General features: G+C 46.0%; 1 protein-coding gene across 3 annotated transcripts in view; it reads right to left on the bottom strand.

The window, feature by feature from the left end:
* The window catches only part of RCL1 (RNA terminal phosphate cyclase like 1), a 55,010-nt gene that overhangs the window by 11,678 nt on the left and 28,357 nt on the right, over positions 1-14,975 (bottom strand). Inside the window, exons 1-3 of one of the 3 annotated variants that reach the window (XM_060014699.1) lie at positions 9,986-10,127; positions 8,432-8,593; positions 4,235-4,391 (exon numbers count right to left, since the gene is read on the bottom strand). In XM_060014699.1, the coding sequence (XP_059870682.1) occupies positions 4,235-4,391; positions 8,432-8,583 (309 nt within the window). In that variant the 5' untranslated portion in view covers positions 8,584-8,593; positions 9,986-10,127. Of the gene's footprint in view, positions 1-4,234; positions 4,392-8,431; positions 8,594-9,985; positions 10,128-14,975 lie in introns of those variants that run through there. The other 2 variants (XM_060014700.1, XM_060014698.1) reach the window with 2 other exon arrangements.

Here is a 14,975-nt window from a genome sequence, read left to right as displayed (position 1 = left end):
CTGAGTTAATAAAGAACAATATTTATCTCATTTAGCAAATTTTAGGACGAGAGGAGTTCCAGCACATATATTTCCATCTAAACGGAAAACCTGACCCATGGAGAATAAAAGAATATATAACAAAATATATTAATATAAGAAGATTTAACAAAACTATTTGTTTTACAGAACTTGCTCCTTTTCATAAGACTGCCTAAAATTAAACTGTTCTCTTCAGTCTCCGCTTCATAGCACTATGTTGCTATTCTCAAATGATTTTTTTTTTTTTTTTTTTGCAGTACGCAGGCCTCTCACTGTTGTGGCCTCTCCCATTGCGGAGCACAGGCTCCGGACGCGCAGGCTCAGCAGCCATGGCTCACGGGCCCAGCCGCTCCGCGGCATGTGGGATCCTCCTGGACTGGGGCACGAACCCGTGTCCCCTGCATCAGCAGGCGGACTCTCAACCACTGTGCCACCAGGGAAGCCCTCAATTGATTTTTATTATGTACTGAACCAAGATTTTACTGCAGTAAATATATTAGGGTCTGTGTACAGGATACAACAGAGGAAGTGGTGGGGCCGCCTGGACAGCAGGACACAAGCCTTGTGCAAAGTAGCTTCAATCTCATTACAAAGACAAAATATGAGCAGGAACCAGTAACAAGTGAAGGTGAAGATGAAGTTACGCGGCAGCTGGGGGCTGTGGGCACCGGGACTGCCAAGGTGGTGCGAGAGGGGTTGTCACTCCCCTGGCACCAGAGGGAGGCTTTGGGGAGGTGGGGACTTGAGCTGGCCCTGGAGCGATAAGCAGGGTTTGGAGAGGGAGGAAGAGCAGGAGGATGGGGGAGATACAACCCAGGGCTGGCAAGGACCAGGAGGCCAGCCTGAGAGTGGCTGTCTGCTCTCTGCGGAGAAGTATGCGGAACTGCAGGGATAACGTGGAGTAGGCAGACTGAGGTGGGGCTTTTCTAACTGGGCCACGGGTTTTGACTCTATCCTGGGGAAGTGAGAAGCTGGTGAAGGTCTCTGAGCACAGGAGTACCAAGATCAGATTGCAGCTTTAGGGGGAGATTTAGGCTGAAGAGGATGCTGGAGAGGGTATGGAAAGGATTTCCCCTCTGCAAGTAGGGAGAGCCAGTACCTATATCGGGGGAGGGGGGAACGGAAGGGAGGAGGGTGGGAGATGGGGGCAGAGAGAAGGATAGGAAAGGGCAGTTCCAGAAAGCCTGGGACAGAATCAAGAGGGCTTGGTAACTGATGAGACAAAAATGGAACAAGAGGAATTAGATCAGAGAATTAAAACTTTGGCATAAATAAACGGTACCAAAGGGGATGGATTTTTATTACTTATTTAAACCATGTCACATCACAGACTTACAAAGAATTATTATAAAAACTGCATGCATTTTCATCCTTTTAGCAATTAAAGATCATAGACACACACAAAAGAAGTTTTCTTAATGACTTAAAACAAAAAACTCAGTCCAGCCACTACTGAACGGTTTAAAGCAGAACTTAACTAGAGTATAGAAAAAGTAAAATAAAATAACCTAATCCAGATTGCATGTTTTCGCTCTTGGGGACTGGTGGGCTGTGCTTTCACCCTGAGGCTTTTACTCTGCCATTTACGGAGATACAAAACCCATATTCCAGCTGTGTCCGGGGGCTCCCACTGGGCTATCCTGTAATGGGATACATCCAAATCCCCCAGGTCCACTGGAAAGAGAGGGATGTGTCCCCACAGTCAGAGAGAAGGCCTGCCGGCCACCCCAGGACCAAGGCAGGGAAACCTGCATGAGTCAATAGCAGCTGAGGGACCCACATGTGTCTCCAGCAGTCTTTCTTCACAAATATCTAGATGACAAACTTCCTGAACTGAGTAACTGGCACGGCAACCTCTTGGACATTTACTCCATTTACTCCCAAATTTTAGTTACTATCCATCTTTCAAAAATCACTAAATTTAGCATCAAACATTGGAAAGACTTTGCATTGAAAAAGCTGAGGCCAGATCTTGACTGCTCAAGAATTATTAGAACATATTTCCTCGCTCAGAGGGATTTCTTGTGATAGACTATTTCCTTCCTCCACTATTTCCTAGCTGAATGGTGAGTAGAGGGAATGAGGTCCCTCTACTGAGGACACAGTTATAGGTCCTTTTTCTTCCATTTAATTAGATAGACACTAAATAAGCTGGAAATTTTAATGAACTTTGAAACAGTTCATTCCTACTTGCTCCACCTTGTGACCAATGAGATATTTTCAAAAATGCTGACTTTGATCCGGGGAGTAGACTGTGGCAATAAGCTGTTTTCCTTAGTGAGGCCTGTGCAGGGATCAATACCCATGACCCAGGCATCACCTTGCCACACTGATTAATAAATTACAGTGGCAAAAGGAAGAATTAAAGAACAAAATCACCACTGTACCAGCCTTACTGATTTTATTTCACTGGGCTCACGTGTGATTTTTGCGACTTTAAACAGAGCAAAACTTCCTAGAAGACTTCAGGAAAGAACCACAGAGATGTCTAATAACTGAGAATAAATACACAGATAGTACAGAGATGAAAGGCTCTTCAGCTCTTCAGCTGGAGAAAAAAGACAATTTACAAACACTCTACACCATCCAATAGCGAATCACCCAGAGTACAGTCGGCCCTCCACATCCACAGTTTCAACCAACCACAGATTGATTTTCAATTTCAGATGACTGAATCAGCGGATACAGAACCTGTGGATACTGGGGGGGGGGAGGGGGCGGGGGGGAGTAATGAAACACAGACTTGAGCATCCAGGGACTTTGGTATCCACTGGGGGGAGGAGGGGTCCTGGAACCAATCACCTGTGGACACCAATTCTTGCTAGTGCTCAGTTTAAGAATGTGGGCCCCAGTGTGCATCCACAGCAGAGGACTGAACATCCCTGGAGCCTGTCCTGGATTCTGCATGTCAAGGTAAAGGTTTCCCCTTCCTGAGGTGTAGACTAACAGAAATCTTGGAGACAGGTTTGTGACGCTCCTCTAACCAAGTATACGGGATCTTAAAGAATGAATTTTCAGGCAGCTTATCTTACTTCTCCTGCCATCATCTTTCCTTTTCTTCCAATTTCCTCCTTGCTTATTTTGGGTCGCCTCAGCTGTCCCTGGGAAACAGAGTAAAGTGTGTGTGTACATATGTGCATGTTGCTCTTACGGATCAACAGAGAAAAAGGATTGTAGCAACTGAGGGGACAGGCTTGGCCAGACTGGTCTACGCCGTGTCCCACCAGTAGGGCAGCAGAAGCAAAATGGTAATCAGTGCAGTCTTGTCCTCAGCATCATGTCATCTTTTCTTTGTCCCCTCTTCCCAAGCCCCTACTGTGCTCTGACACAGGCTGGCCTTCCCTAGACACTCTTCTATGTGCTCCCAAGCATCCTACAAAATCGAGCCTGTTGACACTGTTTTCTATCTGAATTAAACGTCACACACAAATCCAGGTTTCCAGCTTCTCTTGAAAAATCTGAAAAGAATGAGCCCCCATCCCCCTATGGCAACGACACGGGGCTGAGAGAAGGTCCCTGCTTTGCTCCAGGGGATGTGTGCTCTTCAATTGGCCAATCACTGCCTAACCTGCTTCATTTTTCACCTTCTCTCTCCTGTATGACTCTGTTCCAGTTCTCTGCCCTCCCGATCATTAAAACTTACCTGCCAGGACTTCCCTGGTGGTGCAGTGGTTAAGAATCCGCCTGCCAATGCAGGGGACACGGGTTCGATCCCTGGTCCGGGAAGATCCCACATGCCGCGGAGCAACTAAGCCTGTGCGCCACAACTACTGAGCCTGCGCTCTGGCGTCCACGAGCCACAACTACTGAAGCCCATGCACCTAGAGCCTGTGCTCCGCAACAAGAGAAGCCACGGCAATGAGAAGGCTGGGCACGGCAACGAAGAGCAGCCCCCGCTCGCCGCAACTAGAGAAAGCCCGCGTGCAGCAACGAAGACCCAACGCGGCCAAACATTTAAAATAAATAAATTTATATATTAAAAAAAACTTACCTGCCATATGTAACAAACCAGTGGGGCTGGGCCTCTGCTCACTGACTAGTTTAGCCAATCCATTAAGCTAGTTAATGCTAAACTGTCTAAAGGGTAGGAAGAGGCTAACTCCTTGACTGAAGCCCTTAAAAGAGGAAGAAAGTTGCTAACGAATAAAAGTGACAGACAAAGAACTGCTTCCTGATGGCTCCTCTCCTGGACCTGCAGAAGCAGAGGACATACCCTATGGATTTCTTCGAGGAGCAGCTTGGCACAGTTCCTGCCGAGGTCCTCAGGAAGCACCGCTGCCCCCTGGCCCTGGTGGTTGGAGACAAGTTCAGCGCTGAGGAAGGTGCCATTGGTGGTCTCAGCGACCAGCCACAGTCCAAAGCCCGGAGACCTGGGGATTCAAAGGCACAGACACTGAGTAGCACACGAAGTGGGGTTCACATTCACCAGTAAAAAGAGAAGACAAACATCTTTTTGATGGCATTCTGTCTGGTCACATCAGGTCTTATTAGAGTCCCTCCCAGCTCACACTGGACATATACATGACACAGTGAGGGCACACACGTGACAGAACCAAAGGTGATGCAAATTTTGCATTGCTTTTCTTTTCAGCCCTCCCTTCCCCTAGCTCTCCCTTACCTTTCCCCACTCACTACATTGTAAAACATCCTGCTGTGAGAGTTTGTAACAGTCAACATATAGAGGCCCTAGTTTCTGAGGTAGGGGCTCGACACTATTCTGCAGAGTAAATAATACCATCCCCACCTTACAACTGAGGAAATGGACAAATCAAGCGACCTGCACCAAGTCCATACAGCTAGAAAGAGACTGAGATGCGCTTCAAACACAGATCTTCCAGACTCCAAAGCCCTCGCAAGTTCTCCACCACGGCACTCGCTCAGCCCTCAGTCACAACCAGCCCAGAAGTACAAGCAGCCTGGAGACCATCTGATTATAGCTCTCCTTGAGAGACAGCAGGCTGTTCCCCCGTGATGAGAAATACCACACGAGGAGAAAGGGCCTAGAGAAGGCACACTTTTATGTTTTTGTCCCCAAGGGACATCTCTAACTCAGAATTCACTTAATATGATCAACAAGCCAGCACCATGCTCTCGCCTGTGTGTTTCAACCACCAACAGCCAGACCTTAACACCTCTCCAGGACCACAAATGACTCACGTACGTGTACATCCAACAAACATTTGGGGGAAAGCTTCCACAGACCCGGGAACTGGGGCGCCATGGTAAGCACAGGAGTCCCTGCTCTCAGGAGGCTTAGTGACAACCAGTTGGGTGCAAAACAAAATCAGTCCACAAACAATAAAAACAAGCATCTCTCCACAAAATTTCCAGATTTGACACCTCACGTCTACCCTGCGCGGTACCTCTTAAACACACACAGCTGACCCTTGAACAACACGGGTCTGAACGGCACAGGTCCACTTATAGACTTTTTTCACTAAATACGTTCTACAGCACTGCGTGATCCTAAGTTGGTTGAATCTGAGGATGTGGAGGGTCAACGGCATTAAGTCCCACGCAGGCCTCTGACTGCGGGGAAGGTCAGCACGCCTAACCCTAGCGTTGTTCCAGGGTCGACCGTACCTACTTTCCAGCAGTACACTCCACATGCAAGCACAATACAGCTTTAATAAAGCCTCCTTTAACACAATCCAACATACATATTCATGAAGCACTTTCTATGCATCTAGCACAAAACCAGCCAAAGTATTTGTTTCAGAAAAATGACGCATAAAATTTATGTTTCAAATGTACTATATATGAGCTCACAATAGGGAGGAACTATACTGGTCAGTCCTTAATTTCTTTTAAAAAAAAGTGATTGTCTATGTAGCCAAGGATTAATAACACCTGCCAAGGCAAGAGGGTGCAGTGAGAATGCCGGTTCCAGGGCACTCTGAGTCACACTTACAATCTAACACCGTACCACCAAGCATCATCATGGGACATTTAAAGCACAATCTCAAGTTGCTGATGAGTCACTTGACCAGGAGGAGGGATTGGGCACCCAGCTCATCAGTAGAGGCTGTGGCATGCCAAAATAAAGAGGAGAAAATGCAGGGAGATAAGCCACCATCACTGCTCTAACCCACTTACACGCATTTCCTAAGAACTTCTAAACTTTTCCATGCATGTGAAATTTTTGAGGCGTGTGTACTTATTGCAATGAACTTCATATTTAATCAAGACCGTTCCATTTGATATTGTATTTGTTTTACAGAAAACAACACAATAACATATTAAGCTCTATGTACTCTACACCAATCCCCACCCCGCCCCCCAATTTGGGGTATGTGTTTTATCAGGCCTATTTCAAGTTATGCTGACAATGTAGTTGATCACCAGTGACCTCACTGAAGATGCACATTGGTACAGTTTGCAAATAACAGCCTCCAAAACTTTCCAACTGGTGAGGGACTAGATTTTTCATGACTGAGAGATGACTGTGAGAATCAAAATGGGACCACACTGGACAAATGTGCACTGGACAAAGAGCTGGCACAGCCCACCGAAAATTGCTGGCCACCAAGGTTCCAAGCCATGGCCACACGTAACTCTCACTCCCAGACTTCAGTAAGCCTAACTTACGTGGATACTTCACTGAATTAGAAGAGAATACCTACCCATGACTTTATAATTTCATAATGGAGAAGGAAGATCACCGTTAGTCAACTGTAGCTTGAGATTTAGAAAACGGAACACAAACTTACCACCATGCATTGGTTTTAGAGGTAAATTTTAAAGTGGAGCTTGGAGTTGATAACACAAGGCTACATTATGCCCACATCTCCATCCACGTGTGAGCTTCCTACTCATTATTAGCAAGTATGCGCCTTGACCAGCACTAGGGTCCGCTGAGTCGATGGCATTATAAAAAGCCACACTCTAGCTGGAGGCAGCATGGCCTTCAGGTCTGCTCTGCTTCTGTGTAGAGTGAGAGGCCGGACGACAAGGCACTATCGAGTCAGGCCATTCAGACAGCTGCTACCGCTACCTATCCTCCCCCATCCCTCGTAATCCCCTCTCCCCAGAAAACAGCTGACACATAGTTCCAGGCCTGTGGTCAAGAAGAGAAGAGAAAGGAAATAACGGCATTAGCAGCTACCATTTCTGCTGCACCTACTATGTGCCAGGCATTGCACCGGTGGCTTACATATGTGACCTTTTCATCTTTACAGTAACCTAGGGATGCAGTTGTTATCACTCCCACATTATGAATGAGGAAAACACTGATGGTATTTGAGCAATACACCAAAGGTTTGGGACCATCACTGACGTTTCCAACTCCCAGAAAAAGGGCCAGCTCTGCACACAAACCCTTTCCCAACTCTAACCTCTGACATCACCACCTCTGTTGCTCTGGACTATGAGCCACCGCTGCATTTCTGAAGAGTCACCTGCATCTTTCCCTTGGGCTTCATGAAGGTCTGAGATCCCATAACACACTCACCCCTCCTTTACCCTCTTTTTCCTTCTTTTCCTGAAGTTAAAGAAAGTTCAGACAGAAGAGCTATGAAAAAGGATGAGCTGTGGTACAACTTAGGAAAAAACTGATTTTTTATCCCACAACAGTCAGTCTCTGATGTTCTTATTTTTAGAAGACACAACCTGAAAACTTCAGATTCAAAGTGTAAAGATATTGTCATTCACGTCGAAATGGTTAGGCAAAAACAAAGAAAACCCACGCACAAGGAAAGCAAATTTGGCAAAATATTCATTGTTAACTACAAGTAGTAGGAATATACAAGTGTTCGCTGTATTATCCTTTCAACTTTTCTGTATACTTAACATTTTCATAATAAAAAATTAGGTTTTAACTGCTTCCCTAACTCGCTGGTTTCTAAATATACAACCAAAGCCTAAAACAGATATTTTCATTACACAGATCATCATTAACTTTTTATTTTCTAAAGTAAGGTCTTCTGCAAAGGCTCTAACTAAACCAAACTCAAATCTGCAATAACAACTTTCTTTGGCTCTAGGGGTGTTTTTCCCCTTGATGGAGAGAGAAGCCGACTGGCACTTAAACCAACAAAGGATTTTTTCCCCTAAACTGTTATTCACACAGGATGGAAGAACTTGTTTACTTTAATTTTTTGTGGGAACAGAGGACAGATGGGATTTAAAGCTTGCGGCACTGTTTATTAATAGCTGGGCTTTAATTCCCCTAGGCTGGCGTCTCAACCCCTCATCACCCAACACTGGGCACCGTGACGCTTTCCATGTGATAGGTGCTCAAAAGATGCCTGTTGCTGACAATGGTGGTAAGTTGGAAGGAAAAAAACTGTGAATCATTCTTCCTCTGGCTGCCCAACCTCAGAGCTGGCAACTTTAGCTTCAATCAGACCAGGAGTATGACAAAGGCTAGGGTGGCTAGGGGATTAGGCTCCAAAAACGCACAGACACTTACCTCCCAGAGTTGACTCCTTTCATGTGGTCTGTGTAAATATAGATATCGGGTATAAACTTGTTGAGGATGCTCCTTGCAGAATCCACAATCCTGTTTGCCATTTGAGGTGATACGCGTACCGAATACCTGCAGCCTGGAGTTAAGGGTGTCATTCTGCTTGGACTCCACAACAGAGAAAAGTCAGTCATAAAGCTAGCGAATATTTGTAGAACTGTCATAACAAACTGGGACTTCTAATCCATTCTATTCTCCACCTGTATTTAATTACTTAACTTTGTAGTACCATAACTTAATTTTTACATTATTCTTTTTATTTATTATTATTGTATTGTTATATAATTTTTTGTATTGTTATAAAAAGCCCTCGGTGAAAAACATCTAAACAATATAGACACTTGGAAAGTATAAAATAAAAGCTGTCAACCCTGCTCTAGACTGCCTACCCATCCCTCCTCCCCTAGAAATGGTTCACCTCAATTTTGGAACAAGTAAAGGCAATTGCCCCCCTGTAGGGCATGAGCCAGGCTCCCTCTGAAGTATTCTCTGACCATCCCCACTGTTGTAACCATTGAGTCTTTCTCTTAGGAACCTAAGGCCAGAACAGACACCACACTGGAACTGACCTGGGCCCCTGTGTGTACCAATCCACCCCCTGGTAGGCTTACAGGAAAGGCAGAAAAACATTAGTGAAAGAGCATAGTGGGGCTGTTTATAAAGGTATAAACAGGTTTTTGTGTTTAACTTAAGAGCCTACTTTCAGTTACTTAAGTGTTGATGATTCTATTTATGGATGATACAGGCTCCTCACAACTGCTACCCTGTGGTCAGAATATTAGTAATTAGCACTTTTACAACAGGGCACCCTCAGAAAGGAAAGGAGAAAGATATTAGCAACTCAAATGAAAAGGTTGGTGCTTGAGAAAGTGGAAACTATTACCTAAAATTAGACTTTGTTACAGAGACTGGCTCTCCCCAATTCCACCTACCAAATAAAAAGTAAGTATGTACTAAGCAATTCCGATGTTCACTGTACGGTCAAGGGACAGCTGCGTATGTGGGACGAGGGGCTACCAAAAACAGAGAAGTAACAACATGTGATCTTCCCACTACTCTGACCCAAACCCCATGCAGCAAGTCCAACAGGGAAAACAAGGTGTGTAGTCTGCCCAGCCTCGCCCAACTGTTCGAAAATTCCTGTCAATAACACATTTAATTTTCATTTGAGCTGCAGAAGCAATATGCTCAGAGACTGAGCAAAGAATTTGACTGGCATCTGGCTCCCCTTTCTGACCCATCCTGAACATCCACAAAAGATCCAGCTTCCTCATGCTAGGGAGAATCTCCCAGTAACTCCGGGCCCTCCCAGATCTTGAAATTGGACCCCCTAGTCTGCTCGGTGTTCATCCCCAAACCGACACCACCACCCCCAGCTCCACCAACCAAAGTGTTCAAAGCCTTCGGCCTGATCTGCCTGCCTTCATTCTTCAACCCAGAGTTCCCCCCTCTCCTGAAATCCTCCGGGCAGCACCGACTGTGGCCTGCACTTGAACTTACCACACGTCTCCCTTCGTATACACTCATGCTGTCCTTGCTCTTCGATGAGACCGCACACTCCATAAGGAAAGGGGCTCTACTTCTGTATCCCTCACAAGTCTCTAATACACTACTTTTGTACTCAGAAATGCTCGATAAATATTTGACTTGACTCAAAGGACAAACCCGAAATGAGGAAAGAGCAAAGAGGGATTTTTCAATACACACACAGAGCCCAGTTACATCACCACCTCTTCTGTCCAGAATGTACTTTTGACCACAGGCAGCTTAGACAAACAGTCCCAGGTCTCATACCCTTTGGACCAGGAGGGTGCTATCCTTCTGAGGTCTGAAGCTGCCCAACCTGTGTGGGAAAATACAGATGTCGTTATCCTGACACATAAGCCCACAGCATTCATGTCTTCCAAAGTTCTTTCAGGTACATGATCATCTTATTTTATGCTCATGGTAACCCTGAGGCAAGGGCCACATATTCCTGGTTCCAGGGCTCACACTTAGGACAGCTGGGTCACGGAACTAAGATTCAAAATTAAACAGATCCGAATTCCCAGAGACAACCTTCTTCCCCCACCCTTCCAGGGATGTGGAAACCAGGTGGCTAACAACAGTGCTAATGAGGGCCAGTGGAAGCATATACTAGAATTCAGGCAGTGGAGTAAAGAAGGAAAGGGACTTTAAAGCCGGCTGCCTCCCAGAGTCATTATGGAGCTATCTGGCTTGGTGTGGAGGCCCTACCATGATTGGCTAAGGGTTCTAGAATCAGATTATCTGTGTTAAGTGTCAGCTCCAGCAAACTGCATCATTCTGGGACTAATGTTCTATTCTTGGTGCCTCTACCTCTTCATCAGTAAGAAAAGGATAATCATAATACTCTCCTCACAGGGTCTGGAGGCTCAAATGAAGTAATGCGCGTAAAGTGCTCAGTGGTGCCTGGTGTGTGGTCGGAGCCCAGTGGATGTCAACTATTGCTTTTCCTACTGGTAGTCCAAGATTCAAATCCCAAAGCAGAGGTTCTTTCCTCTCAGGAGTAAGAGACCTCTTTGAGAATCTAATGAAAGCTATGAACCCTCTCTCAAGAAACACGTGAACACATAATTTTGAAGACAATTTTGGGGCATGGTGAATGTCCTGAAGGCCATTTATGAGTACCACACTGAGAACTCATATCCAAGAAACACAAGTTCATGGCTACAGCCCACATGGAACTCCTGCCCTTCACCCTCCCTGGTGTTACAAGTCGGAGAAAGCTAAGGGGTGTGTGTGTGTGTGTGTGTGTGTGTGTGTGTGTGTGTGTGTGTGTGTGTGTGTGTGTGTGTGTGTGTGTGTGTACAAAGAAAGAGACTGATTCTCTAAGTATCTTCCCTATAGTTAGAGAAAAGAAACCAGATTGTCCAACAAATTCTACCTCACGCCCCTCTTCTGCGTCTACTCTAGCTTCTTCACTTAACTCTTATGTACCCAGTCATGAGCTACTGGGACAGCATCACAAAACTAAAACACAGTGTTCCTTTCTCTCTCAGGCAGGGGGAGAATGAGAGTGGGTGGCAGTAAATAAAAGGCAACCGCACTGTCCAGTCACAGCTGCTGGCAGGAACACCAGCTCCCTCCCAATCCCTGGCCAATCAGTCAGAGAGATGCACTCTGCTGCGGTGGGTGGGCTGGGGGGTTGGGGTGGGGGTTGGAAGGGGGCAGCGGGGAGCCCAGTTAAAACCACAAACACACACCGGAGAGCGGCGCTAGTTCTCCCAGCTCCCAGGGCTCCCAGCTTGAGCCCTCCTATGGGGAATACAACCTCCAAGCTCAGCCCAACCATTAACCGGCCTTGCAAGTAACAAACCACAAAACCAGCTAAAGCTTTTTCCAAAGGCAGCTTTTTTTTCCCAGGCTCCAAAGCTGGCCAAGAAGGTGATCTCAATTCAAACCCACATTCCTTTGAGGTGTTCGAGAAATAGGCAGCTATGCAGACCAGTGGCTGGAACGTTTGGTTTGTAGACAGGGATCTGGGCAAGGGCGCTGTGTCAACTCTCCTGGGGAGTTCAGAGGAAGGCTCTAGAGTCGGGGCTGTATCGGGCAGCGTTCAGGTGTCCTACCCCCAGCCTCAAGGAAGGTGAGGGGCTTGGGACCTCACTGGCATCCTTCTGGCTCAGAGTCTACACAGGGAAGGCTCGAAGAACACGAGAGAGAAGCCGGGGAGGAACAATGTTGCCACCCCAGGGTCCCGGGGCACAACAGCTCTTTCAGCTTTTATGTAAAACACTGTACAACCCCGTTTCCCGCCGTCTTCATCAAAGGCTTCAAAACTCTCACAAGGCTTTTGCACCCAGTATAGCGAGTACAGGTGGGATCCCACTGTAACTGCCTCTGTGAAACCCATGTTGTTACCACAGGACTGTGGTAAACAAACAGAACACATGCTGGAAATCACATTTCCAAACTAGAGAGAATGGATTCCAAGCAGAGTTCACTGCCACAACATAGCATTGAGGAAACAAATCTCAAAAGAGAAAAAACAAACTGAAATAGTCCTGAGAGTGTGTAGGAACTCCGTGTACAAGGCTATTAACCCATTAACCACAGCATTTTTGGCAACAGTGAAAAACAGAAGACACCCCAATGGCCATCAACAGGGTTTAATTTGGAATTCTTTACATAGTGAAATACAATGTTAATGAGAATGAGGTTGAGCTATAAGTAACTGACATGGGTCAAGCAGAATAGGCATATTAAAAAAAAAAAAAAACCCACCTACTCACATCACATTTCCATTTCTCTATAACCTGTTTCTACCTCCTCTGAATCGGAGAACTTGAGAGTTGAACATCACCTTGGGTCATCAATGGAAGTATCCATCAACCTGGGGGCTCCCCAGGACAGGAGCCATTTCTCCCCCATTCTCTCCTCATATACACAGGTCTTCATCCATAATCCATGGAAGAAGCTTTGTTATAAATTCCTCTGTTCTTGATGATGCCTACAAAGAACTTCAGGTAGCACCCCAAGTTTGATCTTTTATCTCATCAGTGGCTCTCTCTGCCCTGTGGCTATGCCATGCCCCCATACCGTGCCCTCACCACTCACTGTTCAATCTACTCAAGGCCTCTGAAAAGTTAGTCCACTCCATACTTCTTTTCCTCCAAGAAGGACCACCCCAAAACCTCCTGAGAAATACAAAACTTGACTTTAAGCCCCTATCACCCCAAGAAGCATACATCCTGGTTCACCCCACTGTGTCAAATTCCCACCAGGAAAGCCACACCCAACCCCATCCAGCCCCCACCCCACCCCGCCTCTAACACTTGCCCTCACCCAGATCTTGTTGGCACCTAGAATTCTACCACTCTTAATATCTGAAACCCCAAAACACAGTTCCCTAAACATAATTTCTTGTTCTTCTACACAGCACACATATCTACTTCCATTAAACCTGCTAAGGATTCCAAACCCATGACCAAGTGCTTTCTCCAGGCTGGCGAGCCCCTGCTGCATTACTCAGTAAGGAGCGCACCTGTCACTCCAATGCCACGCTCGCCAATACGCCCTCTAACCCGTCCTTCTGCATAACCCACTCACCCTGTCAATCCACACCCAGCCCTGGATGAAAATGGCCCTCTTGCCTCCTCTACTTCTCCTTCTAGGCTGCCAACTGCTGCTGGACCCACGGCCATGCAGCTGGCACCATGATAACATTTCGCTTCAGCTGGGCCCTTATTGAAGTCCCACAGCCTTTTTCTTATCTTTAGTTACTATGTCCCTATGGGCACCCCACCCCCAATAGTGGCCCCTATGCCACTGTGACGGCACATCTTTACCACCCCTGTTACATTCCCTTATCATACCCGTGCTGATCCCCTTATCCTAGAACCCACCCTAACTCAGTAAAATTGAAAACTCCTCCCACTGGCTTCCAATCATCATCAGACTGCTCCATCCTTACCATATATCTGCCGTTTTCAATCCATCCCCTCTCAAAGAATAATAAAAATAACAGCAGCCACAACTTACCAAACACTTACTTATATACCACCCCAGTGTCTTGTATCATACATCTATTACCTCATTTAACCTTCTTTACAGCCCCATACAGTAGTCATAAGCGGGCCCAATGATAAATGTGTCAACCAAGGCTTGGGGCCAAACATCTCCACCAGTGAGTGGCAAAGCCAGTTAGAATCCACATCTGTGTGACTCTAGTACCTGTGCTTTCATCACCTTGTTACCTTGCTTTATCAGTCTCCCTCTCTCATATATAAATCTACTTTACCCAAGCTACAAAAATACTCAAATCATCACCAATCTTCTTGTTAAAAAGGAAGGGAATCTTCTCAATTCTCTTCCTCAAGTCACCACCTTATCTTTCCTTCTATTCTCTTTCTTGTCAAGGTTCTTGAAAGAGTGGCCTCTGCTCTTCACCATTTCCCTCCATCACTCTGCAACCGAGAACTGGTTATCTGGCCTCTGCCTCTACCACCCTCTGGGAAGAGCTCCCAGGGGTATCAGTGGCAGCCTGCTGTGAGTCCCTCAGCTTGCCCCCCATCCTAATGCTGACTCCTCTGAGCCCTTCTAAGGCGCTGACCTGGGTGGGCTTCCAAGAAGCTACATTTTCTTTTTTACCTCTTTTTAGAAAAAAACGATTTGCAATTTATTCATAAACAAAGAGTTAACATCCCTGCTAAACACAGACTTTCCCTCACCAACTTCCCTTCATCAGTCTGTACAGGAAAAGCAGAATAAATGCTTGTCTCTACCAATTTTCAAAAGAATGAGTTGATTTCCAAGCGGGATGAAAAAAGGTTTATTTTTTTTAAGTATCATAATAAATTTGTGGATGTAAACTTATTTAATGTGTTTCGATCAACTGTAATTGTTCCTACTGGTGGTTGGATTGTCCCACCTTTGGCTAGTAGGAGCCTCTTCAAGTTGGCTTCTGTGTCTAGTTGACATGACTCTAGTAGCCTTTGACAGCTTCCTTGATTTCTGGGAATTTTGCTAG

This window comes from Delphinus delphis, chromosome 6 (genome assembly GCF_949987515.2).
Source record: "Delphinus delphis chromosome 6, mDelDel1.2, whole genome shotgun sequence".
In the NCBI taxonomy this organism is placed as follows: Eukaryota; Metazoa; Chordata; class Mammalia; order Artiodactyla; family Delphinidae; genus Delphinus; species Delphinus delphis.
The sequence above is the reverse complement of the archived record's forward strand: the minus strand, read 5'-3'. Positions and strand labels throughout refer to the sequence as shown.